General features: G+C 40.9%; 1 protein-coding gene across 4 annotated transcripts in view; it reads right to left on the reverse strand.

The window, feature by feature from the left end:
* The window catches only part of Lrp2 (LDL receptor related protein 2), a 183,614-nt gene that overhangs the window by 68,797 nt on the left and 102,398 nt on the right, over positions 1 to 12,419 (reverse strand). For all 4 annotated transcript variants that reach the window (XM_063259225.1, XM_063259224.1, XM_063259223.1 and 1 more), the window contains 6 exons: positions 12,093 to 12,236; positions 7,384 to 7,493; positions 5,294 to 5,471; positions 3,281 to 3,494; positions 1,688 to 1,927; positions 495 to 683 (listed from right to left, as the gene is read on the reverse strand). In XM_063259225.1, coding sequence (XP_063115295.1) covers positions 495 to 683; positions 1,688 to 1,927; positions 3,281 to 3,494; positions 5,294 to 5,471; positions 7,384 to 7,493; positions 12,093 to 12,236 — 1,075 coding nt within the window. The remainder of the gene's footprint in view (positions 1 to 494; positions 684 to 1,687; positions 1,928 to 3,280; positions 3,495 to 5,293; positions 5,472 to 7,383; positions 7,494 to 12,092; positions 12,237 to 12,419) is intronic.

The raw sequence follows: 12,419 nt of genomic DNA on the forward strand, positions 1-12,419 counted from the left end.
GTAAGGACAAACACACTAACATAACACTAAACTAGGAACATCAACAGAAGGACAGAAAAATACCCAACCAAGAGGAAGCAATTACAAACTTACAGTTAAACTGCTTAAATGAAGGTAAATGAGTATCAATTTTTAATTTACATTATATGTTAATCTTATGTTTTTTTCTGAAAATTTAGATATTTTTAACTCAGAGTGAGAATCTAAGTACGAAAAACACAAAACTACATAATTTTAATATTTCTAGCCATTCTGTCTGCAATTTTGATTGCTTCTAATAGAAGAAAATGAGATTAATCTACAATGAAATTATTGACTGAAACACATTGTTTAGTCTAAATACTGAATTCATCTTACCTTAAATGATCTTAGCCATTGTCTAGACAAACAAATTTGTGTTACATTTAATTAGGCTAAATTTTCTACCATAACATAACAAGACGGAGATGCAAACATGAAAGTCTTTTCAGTACAATCACTCTGCACTTCCATACCTGCTACCCAATCCACTGCGATACCCCGAATTCCATTTCCTCCTATCCCAGAGGTAACGATGTTTGTAAAGGAAGAGCCATCTGGTCTGATTCTACGGATTGCGTTATAGGAGGTCACGGAGCTGCTAAAATCACACCAGTAAATAAAGCCAGAGGCTACGTCAACATCCACATGCAGTGCATTTCGTCCTAGAACATGAAGAAAAGATCATCAAACAATGCTCTGGCTCAACTGAACCTTTATTTGTCTTCTCTTCTCCCAGACCCTCATTCCCAATTCCCTGCTCTAAGTAGCCCCCCATTATTAGACAAAGTGTTTACATCAAGCACACCTATAACCCTACTCTTGGCTTCTAAATACTATTTCCCATATGAGAAGATGTGGCTTCTGAAGAAACAGCAAGGAAGGCCTGAGGTAAGCCTGAAATACTTTATTGTACCAAAAAACAAAAAAGCACTCACACATTAATGGGAATATATATATATATATATATATACATATGAAGCCACTTGAAGAGCTGTCCATAGCCAAAATGGATCAACTGGGGCATTAGAAGAGTAACTATAGTACTTGATTATAACATCTAAATTCTCAAAAATTAAAACTTGGCTCCAAAAAGATAATTTTAAAATGATAAACTGTGGGTTAGTGGATAGTATTCTTTTATAGAGGGAAGCCTATCTAATGAATGTTTAAAAAATGAAAGATTAATATATTACAGGCAAGAATCATTAATGGACACAAGGTGCTTGGGGAGCAAGATAGTCCAAGGGTCAAAATATAACTCTTTAGATTGCATAGAAATTAAAAGGAAATAAAATATAGCTTTAAAAAGCAGGGATGTGGGGCACTATCCTTGGCCAAGTGGTTAACTGAAAGAATCACAAGCCCAAGTCAAGTCTATCCTTCCTAGTGAGATCCACAGCGAGTACCCAGCACCTGTGAGGTATTCTCGCCAGACTAACAGAAACATCTGGGAATGGGGCTCGAGTCTGTATGTAACAGCCCTCCAGGTGATGCTGATGCTCACTGAGGTTTGTAAGCCACTCTAAGCTGACCCAGTTACACTCAAAGAGAATGACAAGCATCAATGCATGCTGGATCCAAACATGACGAAATGCTTTTCTGGGCCCAAGGATTTCAACACGGCATCAGATGGAATTAAATCTTACTTATTTCCAAGTCGGCATACCTTGGCCGGCCACTGGCACCATGGCCTCCGAATGATCTGACACTTCCAAGCTAAAGCCTCTGATTGCAGACAGCATCGAAACAACAATGAAAGATTTATATGGAGAGCAGGTCTGATGATCAGGATTGAGTTTAAATCCAGTGGCACAGGCACAGGAGAACAGCCCTCCTGGCACAGGCAGGCAAATCTGCTGACAAGTATTCACGTTGTTGCTACAGCCATTTGAGGATTCGCCAACATCTAAATGGAAACAAAACGAGTTTGGTAACTTCTGGCCCTGCCTACTGCCACTGCAAGTCAAATTTAAAATGGGGTCACCAAGTAATTTGTTGTAAAAATTAATAACAATAAATATCCAGAAACTGCACTGACAGCCTAAAACAATATTGAGAGACTGAAGCCTAAACTGAACACCCAAAGGTTTTAAAAGAGTAACACATTGTGTAATGGTTAGAAAATAGAGCATCAGCTGTTCTCCTGCAAAGCATGCAAGGAATAGATGGGCCATATCTAAATCTGTTCTTTTGGCAAGGAGACATCTTGGTCTAAACACTGGCACTTAAAATTATTATTAGTTTAATTACATGATCAACAAGATGGATATTTGTTTCATACACGTGAAACAAGTACATTTAAAAGTTGTTCTTCAGATGCAAGAAAAATAAATACCCAAGCAACAAACCTAAATTGTAAGACCAGAAACAAATTGTTTGCTAATCTGTTTAGAGAATTAAAGCTATAAAAATCACAATTATTTTTTAAATCTCTTCTTTGCAATTATAATTTAAAGAGAAAAACAAAAAGCTGGATTATCTCTGAAAAAAATACATCAAAATCAGCAACATCTATGAGTATTCCTTTTAAGACTAAAAATTCTATCCTGTTAACTCTTTTTTTTTTTTTTTTTACATAGCATTCTAGGAAAATCTGTTAACTCTTTATGTGGGAGTCATCCAACGAACGCAGTGGTACTTGTGTTCACAAATGCTTTTATTTGCAAACAATGTGGTTTACAAATAGAAGTATTTGACAAAACTTTGCGGACACTACACTGAGTGACAACACAACTATGGCCATCTTTCTCACACAAACACAAACATGACCATCTTTTCCAGAATCATAGAACAAACCAAGTTCATGGATTGAGGTACCACTGTATTCTCTATTCTTGTTTCTGAACATAAAGCAGTAAACAGAAAAGGTAAAACACCTGCCCTTATAGTTTATATTCTAGCAAACATGGAAAATAAAAGTAGATAGTGCCTGTGAAGCATACAAAAGAGTTTAAAGTGATGGAAAAGGGGCTGGGGATGCAACTCAGTGATACTGTCCCAGGAGTACAAGGCTTCAGTTAGATCCCCAACACTGGCAACAAAAAGCAGGCTTAGGAAAAGATTGGGAGTAAGTTTATTTTGCAGCCAATATGGCCTTTCAGATGCCAGAGAAATCTTGGACACCGCACCATTCTTCACACTGGGTTATCAATTCTTAGATGTTTTTGGTAATGGACTGCAAGGAGAATGCTCATAGATCTAAGTGTGTGAATATGCATCTTACATCTGTGAATGGGTGGGTGTCAGTGACAGTACTTACTGCGTCTGTGGTACACTCGAAGGCCCCTCAGATTTGGAACGTTATCTCTCATGACCACTTTGTTGGCCCCAGAGGCTTTATCGACTCTTTCGATAACCTCATACTGTTCATCAGAATAATAAAGGAAGGAATCATGGACAGCAATTCCCCATGGGTGGGAAAGGTGGTACACCAAGATCATCCGCTCCGTTCCATCCACGTTTCCTCTTTCAATCTAAAGGATCAGAGAGTCATTAGTTTTGGAAGGTGAAGCAGGAGACCGAGCACAAACTTGCCTACTGGATTTTGCTTTCTCTGCCTGGTGAGGAAAGTGGGCTGAGCATCCAGGCCTTGCTCTGATACTGTGCTCAAGGATACCCTGAAATGTCTAGCTGTGGACTATCACATAGGAGCTCACTGACCCTGGTTTTAACATCTACACCGACAATTTCTGTAACAAGGATAGGAAATGTGCTCGGTGGACTGCAAGGATAGATGGGGTTCGAGAACTGTACTGCTGTTGGAACAGGTGATGAGCCTTAGAATGGTTCAGGTAAACCAGATAGAACTCTCCAGAATGAAGTTCCTAAGGGGAAATGACAAATAGTAGATGTAGCTGATTTGACTTTATTCCTAAAACCTCCCTCAAGCGCTTTCTACATGCCAGGCTCTAAGCTGGGTATTAGGGAGAGAGAGAAATTTGATCTGGCTCACTGCCTAGTAGACAAGGAGTCAATGGTTTGGAGAGGGATTATGCTCCAGCCACTGCCAGAAGTTCCAGAAGACCACAGCACAGGAAGCATGGGCCTGGGAGTTGTGAGTGACATATGCAGATTAGCCAGGCAAGCTCAGCTGGCACGCCGAAGGTGCTCCTCCAGCACAGGGCTCCGGGCTGAGCAGTGGTCCAATTTGGTGATGGTATTTTATAAGGACAACATGCCTCCAACATGAAAGCTGGGCTCCAGCCAGAAAGAAGTGCTCAGGACAGTAGAGGAGACAGGAAAAGGCTGGACATAGAGGGAAAGCCGAGAATGACCAACAGGACTTTGTATTGACTCAACAAGGAGGATGAAGAAAGGTGAGGCACTTTCCCAGAGAAAGGATGGGCAGCCACACCACTAGCAAGCTGACTGGCTCAGGAGGCTCCGGGACAGGACAGGAAGGGGAAGCAGGGGAGTCCTGCGTGGGGTGTACTGGTTCGCACCATGTCACATCCACATCTGCAAAGTGCTCTCACACACATCCTTATTTGTTTCTCATCCTCAAAGTTCATCAGTGTTTTAGGCCCATATCAGGAGTGAAGTTAGCATTTGTGGAACAGATAATGGATTAAAAGCCAAACCCACCACACTATGCACTACTATGCAGAATAGTGTCAAAGACCCACAGTCACTGTTTAATTCAACATTCAAAGGAATGTTTAATTGATCCACAATTATTATTAAGTACTTCCTATGTGCTCTGTCTTGGCTCAGCTGCATAAGATAGTAGTAAAGATCAAATGTCTAGCACTTGAGTAAAACTTCAGTTTCTGCTTCTTAGCACAGAATATAATAAACTCAATCACAGTGTTTAAGATTTCCTCTCACATGTGCATTAACATAGGACAAGAACATGTAACTATGAGAGAAGGCTGAACCCAGAAACTCGCTTGCTCCTGTCTCTACTTATTGATCTGCTCTCCACAACTGGAATACTAGAGTATTCACAAAGAAAAGCATTGAAATAACTGAAACAGGAAATAAATGGCTCCAGAAGGCCAGGAGAGTAACGGCAAACGTATAATTACTTTATCCTAACAAAAAGCAAAGGTTGAGGGGAAAAATTAATGAAAATCACTCCATAGGGATCTGTGCACATACTACAACTGGCCTTTGATGAGGCCAAGATTTGTTCAAGGAAGAAAACGTATGGGGAGGAAGGACAATAAAACACTGGTACCAGCTGTCAAATATTACTGTTTAAGAGCCTCTGCCAGACACCTCAGAACATGCGACACTCAAGGTGTGAAGGGAGGCCGAAAGGGGTCCATACCACTCCTCTGCTGGTGACTGCCCAGTAGAGTTTCTGCTCCTTGATGTCCAGGGTGACAACCTCCAGGTGGTCCATGTTCCCAGTGAAGAGGATTTTTGAAGATGTGCCATCCATGTTTGCGCTTGCAATCTTGGCAGGAATCCCACTGTCTGTTCCTTGGTCTGACCAGTACAGTTTCCTATGGCCACAAGAAAGACCACTGTTTGACAAAGCTGTTTAATTCGTCTGCAATTTAAATAATTAATGAGAACATGTTTCTTGTCCTCATGAGGCTATCTACTGTAGGAGTCTGAAATGTCAATATTTTGTTGCATGGAGAAGTATGTAATTAGTCTATACATTTCATAGTTAATTTATGGTTGGATACCATTTAAAATGGTGTCTAAAACAAGAGGCCAAGAACCCCCATTGGTAGCTATAGCTTCCATCCAGTCAGAGAGCTGGAAGTTTATAACAACTGAAGAGTCTGCCTCAACCATTAATCTCTCTTCAAGGAATCCAAATTACCCAGTACGCTGGGAAGGCCAAGGCAATATAAACCAAGTACCTCTCCACTCACTCACCAGACCTCTTATAAATTTCTCCCTATAGTGAGAAACTAAGAGTATATAAGATGCAAAATGTACAATAGTTATTGTAAAATGGGAAGAAGCTTCAAAAGGAAGAGAAACTGGGATGGGGGAATGAAGACAAGAAGAAAGGGGAAAGCAATATATATATAGATATATTTTATATATCTATATATATTATAGTACTAATTTCTCTTAGTTCATGAAAAAGTTTGTGCTAATCGTGTTTCGACAATTAAATGCCAATATTCTACGCTCTGAGAACTAATTTAAAGACACTATGCAATGTATTTATTAACCATTGTTATGCTCTTATCTTGTTTTGAAATTTTATTTTTCTCTTTAAAATAAAAAAAAACTGCATTGCATTTATTCCTTTTCCAATAAATAGCTGTTCAGAGCAAGAGATTCTAATTGAAGAAATACAAACAACTGTATGAATTCCTTGTAGTCCTGGCCCAAAAGAACCTTCCAGTTTGTTCCTGAATGTTCTTTACTGTTCAAAAGATGGTAATACTCAGAATGGCCTAGGAAGCCTCCTCCTGCTGACAGCGAAGGCCCATCTAACATAGGTCCTTTAGAGACCAGGCAGAGTAGCTTTCTCCTATTCTTGGCCCACACTCTGCTGTCCATATGAAAGACAAATCTATTTTCTTTAAAACAGTATACTAACAAATACATCACCCACAACAGGGATATGAGACATGTAAGCCTGACAAAGGAAACATGGATGGACTTGAGATTCAAGACCACAAATTTAGACTTGGGCTTTCTTCTAGGATAATGGAAAATCAAGACACGCCAGCAAGCATGGGATGGAAATTTTACTTTTGAAGGCCTTTAATATGGGTTTGGTTTGCACATCATCTTTACTTGAATCACAGCACTAATACAAATTACTTCTTCAGTTTTCATCCAGGCTTATGAATATGATGACTTTTTTAAACAGAAATTCAACATCCACTTGGAATGAGATGATCATTTCTTTCAAAAAATCAATATTCATATTTCACAATTTATTATTCTATAGAGCAACAAAATGAAGGATTAATTAAACTGACCCAAGAACTCCTATATTCATCCAGTAGGACCACTTTCGCCTAGAATCTCTGCCTCTGGCTTCCCTTCGCTCCAGGCTTGACCAATCTTTCTAAATTATAGATTGAGTTGTCATCCCCTTCTTTAAAATTCTCTACTGGCTCCTTATACATAAAAGAGCAAAGTCCACCTCCATAGCTCGCAAAGCTGGCCGCAAAGACCTTCAACTGCTACATCTCCCACATAGTCTGCGTCCCCTACCCACTCAGGCCCAGGCACCTCCCCTCCCAACCAACACAACAAACATAAGAAAATGCAACGCATGTCTTTCACATCAAACACAGCTAAAAGCTATTCCTCTTTCCTCTGAGATCTATACTTTTCAAATGCTGACATAGTAAATCAGAAAACATCCTGAACTCAAAAGCTGATCAGACAGTGACCTAACAGGAGCGGTATGGTCCTGGGCTCACGAACACTCACCCGCGTGCAGGATCAACAGCAATGCCAACTGGAAAACCAACTCCAAGGTTTGTGCCATCGTTGGTAATCAGTGTTTTTCTGTATCTGGTTTCTCCCCGGAGTGTCAATACCTGTAGCGCAAAATCATTTATTAGAACTGAATTTCATAGGGCTGGGGATTTAGCTTAGCGGCATAAGCACCTGCCTTGCAAGCAGGCAGTCATGAGTTCGATCCCCAGTACCAATAAAAAAAAAGAGAGAACTGAATTTCACTCAGAGGAGGAAAAAAAGACAGCTGAGATGAAGGAGAACTTGCATAACTAATGCTAAAAGCACAAGTAGGATGAATGAGGCAGAGGTGTTTGAGATGCGGTACCTTCTAATTGCATTTCAGGGATCTGGGGAATCAGCTCAATAGAAAATGAGGTGTTTTTTGTTTGTTTGTTTTTTGCCTGTTTTTGAGACAGTGTCTCACCATGAAGTTCAGGCTGGCCTTGAGTTCACTTTGTAACCCAGGCTGATCTCAAACTCAAATCAACGCTTCTATCTCAGCCTCCTGAATGCTGGGATTACAGGTGAACACCACCACACCTGGCTGAGAAATTTTTTTAAAGAAAAAAAAAATCATCTCCAAAATTTCTATTTTCAATTCATTAAAAAATTTCAGGGAAAGAAATTTAGATGGATAAGAAGAAAGAATCAAAGGGATAAGTATACTTCTTTGAGAAACCACAAAGAGAAAAGGCTAAGAAAAAAAGCCCTAGAAAACAAATAGGCCAAGGTCTCTTGTGCCCCAGGAACACAGTGAGCTGTCACCATAAACACAGCTGAGCAAAGCAACCCAGCTTCACCCAGAGTTAAGTACACTCATCTAAAGTTAACAGGCAGAGTTTAAAAACAAGTTAAATCTCCGCCCTGCCTGGCCCTGACTGTATGGACATCTGAGTGCAATTTCATTAACAGAAATTGGATTTTTGTGTATTTTCTGCAATAATGCCTAAGACTAAAAGATAATACAAGCAAAGCACTTAGCACAGCAACTGGCAAGACTGTGCTTAATAAATGTCTCCTTTTTTTAAAAAAAAAATGGTCACTTTGTATGTACTAGGATTAAACTAGGCATTATCTGTTAAAAAGTTAACAGAAAATGCAATGAACATTAAAGTATATTATACCTATTAGAGTAAAAGACACATTGCTAAGAACCAGATGTATGTTCTAAGAGAAAGGGATCATTTTCAGTACCTTGAGGAGGATTAATGTGTCAATGTGATTCAACTTTTACTGAAATAAAATGTTTTATTTAAGGATTAACGACAGCTTGTGGTCACCCTCATTTAATCCTCACAGACAGTTCTGACAGATAGATGGCAATACTGCACTCACAGTCCGGATGATAAAAAAGAGGCCTGGAGTGGTTTAGTGACTTTCCTAATTTTACCCTAATTTTTATTGCTGTGATCACAGTGTTAAGATAAAATAAAAATGTCGATAAAGCTAGGCATTAAATGCCTGTAATCCCAGCATTCAGGAGGCTGAAGCAGGAGGACTGCTGTGAGCTTGAGGCCATCCTGGATTGCACAATAAGAATAAGGCCAGCCTGAACCACACAGCAAGACCTTGTCTCAATCGCCATCACACACACACACACACACACACACACACACACACTAAATCCCTGAGTCCAATTCCCAGTATTGCAACAGCAGCAACAACAAAGTGGATTATTGGACTACCTGCAAGTCTGTTCCGGAGGGAGGCTTTTACAATACGCACCTGAGGCAGTCAGAGAAACACAAGAAATTTTAAAATGTCTGCTGATGTACAGTAAAGCTTTTCTATGAAACTTTCTCAATGCAAGTACATTTATGTGTCGGTGTTTGTTTCTCTCTCTCTTAGCACACACCACTCATATGTCTTTCTTCCTGCTTTTTCTCCTTCCTCCTTCCTCCCTCTCCTATCTCATTTCTTTGACTTCTGCTTAGTCGGAGATAATTTTTCTCTTTTCAATTTGCCTCTGTCGTCAGGCACGATAGCACACACTGTACACCCAGCACTCAGGAGGCTGAGACAGGAGGATGACCATGAGTTCAAGGTCAGCCTGGTCTACATAAATTCCACAGTGAGGCCTTATCTCCAAAAAAAATTTTTCCCTCTTTCTGCTACAACCTCTACGTTCTTCTAAGGATCTCTTTGGTTCACAGTTAGAGTCCTCTCCATATTTTCTCACACAGTGGTTCTGCAGGCTTCATGGTTCATTTAAAATACTCCATTCAATGAATAAGCACACAGCGACCCCTAGTGGAAAGCAAGTTCTACAACGTTCCTTTTCTGTTTATAAGTACAGGTTCCTGTTTTACACAGAAAAACAGTAAGTGGACACTACTCCTACTTTCTTAATCCAAAATTCATTTGGAAGAATTGTTTAAATTTATATTACCTAAGAGAAATGCCAATAAAACATTAAAAGGGGCCTCATTCTCCTGTCTTTTGTGGATACCCTAGCTCCACGGAAAACAGCCTTGTACGGTGGGATCCCTCAGTGGGCGGCAGCCCTCTTCACACCAAGCCGTCAGCCTTACTGTACAAACAGGTGAGCAGAGGCGCAGAGAAGTCCTCTCATTCGTCCAAGTCCAAGCAGCCACGAGAGGAGGAAAAGCAGTGCCGTCTCCGGCTATAAAACACATTTCCATTTCAGGACCTTTACTCTGCCTGGCTTGTCTCTTCCTTGCTTCTTCTTTTGGCAGAGATGCAGACAACTGTCACCATTCTGAGCAAGTAAGGGCCAACGGAAAGCCTGCTGCTCACTCTCTTGGCGTTCATCTCTGCCTCCCAAAGCAGCACTTTACGTTCACTCCCCTAGGCACACTTACTCCCTGGGAGCAGAGAGAGGTCTGCCTCTCAGATGGATGAGCTACTTGAAATGTTATAATCAAGGCCAGGCGTGGTGGCTCACACCTGTAATCCCAGCACTCGGGAGGCTGAGGTGGGAGGATCATTGCAAGTTCGAGACCAGCCTGGGCTGCAAAGTGAGCTCAAGGCCAGCCTGAACTGCATAGTGAGATCCCGTCTCAAAAAAGACAAAAAAAAAAAAAAAAAGAAAAAAGAAAGAAATGTTATAATCACTTGAATACTCAGCACCAGCCATGGGCCTGATCCATAGGAAACATTTACCAGTGTTTGTGGAATGAATCAATATAATGAGCAAACTAAAAGACTAATAAAGCCAGGTCTTTGGACTCCGCATTAGATTATCTTTCCCTTGTACGACACTGCTCTGGAGCACAATCACCCTTCCCAGAACACGCTTGCACGCTGTTACTTTCAGCGGGCTGCTTTTCACTGTTCCTAACATGGATGGGAAAGACCTGTTTTCTGCTTTTGGAAAACGAGAAGATCCCCATTTACCAAGCAGAAGACGGTAATTTGCTCCTGGTGAGAGCATATTAACTGTCATCTGAGATTAAGACAGCTTTGCACTGGTGGCACCTAGGGGCACGTGAGTTTAGCATTAAGGACCTTGGGCAGCACATTTTGTACTATATTTTGATGAGAGGATGACAGTTTTAATTCAAGTGAAGAAAAGTAACTTCCCGCTGAAAGGGGACTCCTCAAAGATCTGGACTGGGAAAGCTGTGTAGTTTATGACAATTCAAAGAGCACGCTGTGCCAGGAGCACCTGCTCAATAGTGCTTCACAGTTCACAGAAGCTTCCCTAGTGGTCATTTCATCTAATCCCCAAGGGCAGGCAGGCAGCATAGCCGTTCCCCATGAGGGAGATTTACAGTGTGTCTCAAACCAGGCTGAGTCATTAGGTGTGACCTGGGGAGTCATCTGGCTCATGCCAGTTTTTTTAATATAAGAAATGCAGGCCCACAGAGAAGTTGGCTTAAACAGTCAGTGTCACTGCCCAAATTCTGCAGCACTAATCTGTCTTCGAATTGTCACCAGACTTGTGTGCACCTTCCTCATCTCCAACGCCTATTTCCCAAGTGCCCGCCCCAGCAGTGGACTGTCCCCATGCAGGGCCCTGCTAGCTACTCATTTTAAAACATCCCCCCTCCCTTTAGGAAGTTCTGCTTCCAAAATTACCATGAGTGAATAATCCTATAGTGGAGAACACCGATACTTGTCAAATTACTGTGGATTTACTTCATCTCATCTAGAATTTCTTCTGGGAATTAGAATAAAGAGAACTCTTATCTCAAAGAGGGGAGGACTAAAGGAATTAGAATCAAGTTTCCCCTTTCTATTTCACTACTGAAAGTCATAGATTTCCATCTAAGCACAGGGGCAGCCTATAAATCTGAAGGAGAATTGTAATGTATTGAAGATCAGATGACAAAAATAGTGAAAATTTCTTGCCTATTGTAACCTTCTCTTTTTGGTGAATTTCTTACATAATTTTCATTTATTCTTTATATATTATTTTGCAAATTTCCTAATACCTTTTTTTTTTGTCTTTTTGAGACAGGGTTTCACTATGCAGTTTAGGCTCTCTCTGAACTCAATTTGTAGCCCACACTGGCCTCGAACTCACAGTGAGTGAACTTTCTGCCTCAAACTCCTGAATGCAGGGATTACAGGTATGCACCACCCACCCAGCTATAAATTAACTAATAATCTTAAGGGAACATGTTAGTGTTGATAAAGGGAATCAAGAGAAGACAGTAGCAAATCCCAGTAATTTATTTTTACCAGTATTTGTGTAACTGTTATGATATCATTACCTCAATGGACTGGCTTGCAGGAGTGGTGTAATACATGTTCCTTGATATCCAATCGAAGGCCAGGCCCATAGATGACCCCAGCAGGGATAGAGGAGCGAACACTGTCCTGTTGGTGCCATCTGTCTTCACTCTGTGAATTTCACCCTGGGAGTAAAGACAAGAAGTGAGGGGGCCGAGGCACAACCATGCATCTACAACCATAGGCCCAGGAGTCAACAGAAAAAAGGCCACTGCTGTGGGTGAGAGTCCAGGAGCACATCTTACATAAGACAGACCAGCGTCAGACACAAAGTTCTTTCCTTGCTTCCTCCTCTCTATTCTCTCTTT

The sequence above is a fragment of the Cavia porcellus genome, unplaced genomic scaffold (genome assembly GCF_034190915.1).
Source record: "Cavia porcellus strain 051 isolate PalLab524CR breed Dunkin Hartley unplaced genomic scaffold, mCavPor4.1 scaffold_12, whole genome shotgun sequence".
Taxonomy (NCBI): Eukaryota; Metazoa; Chordata; class Mammalia; order Rodentia; family Caviidae; genus Cavia; species Cavia porcellus.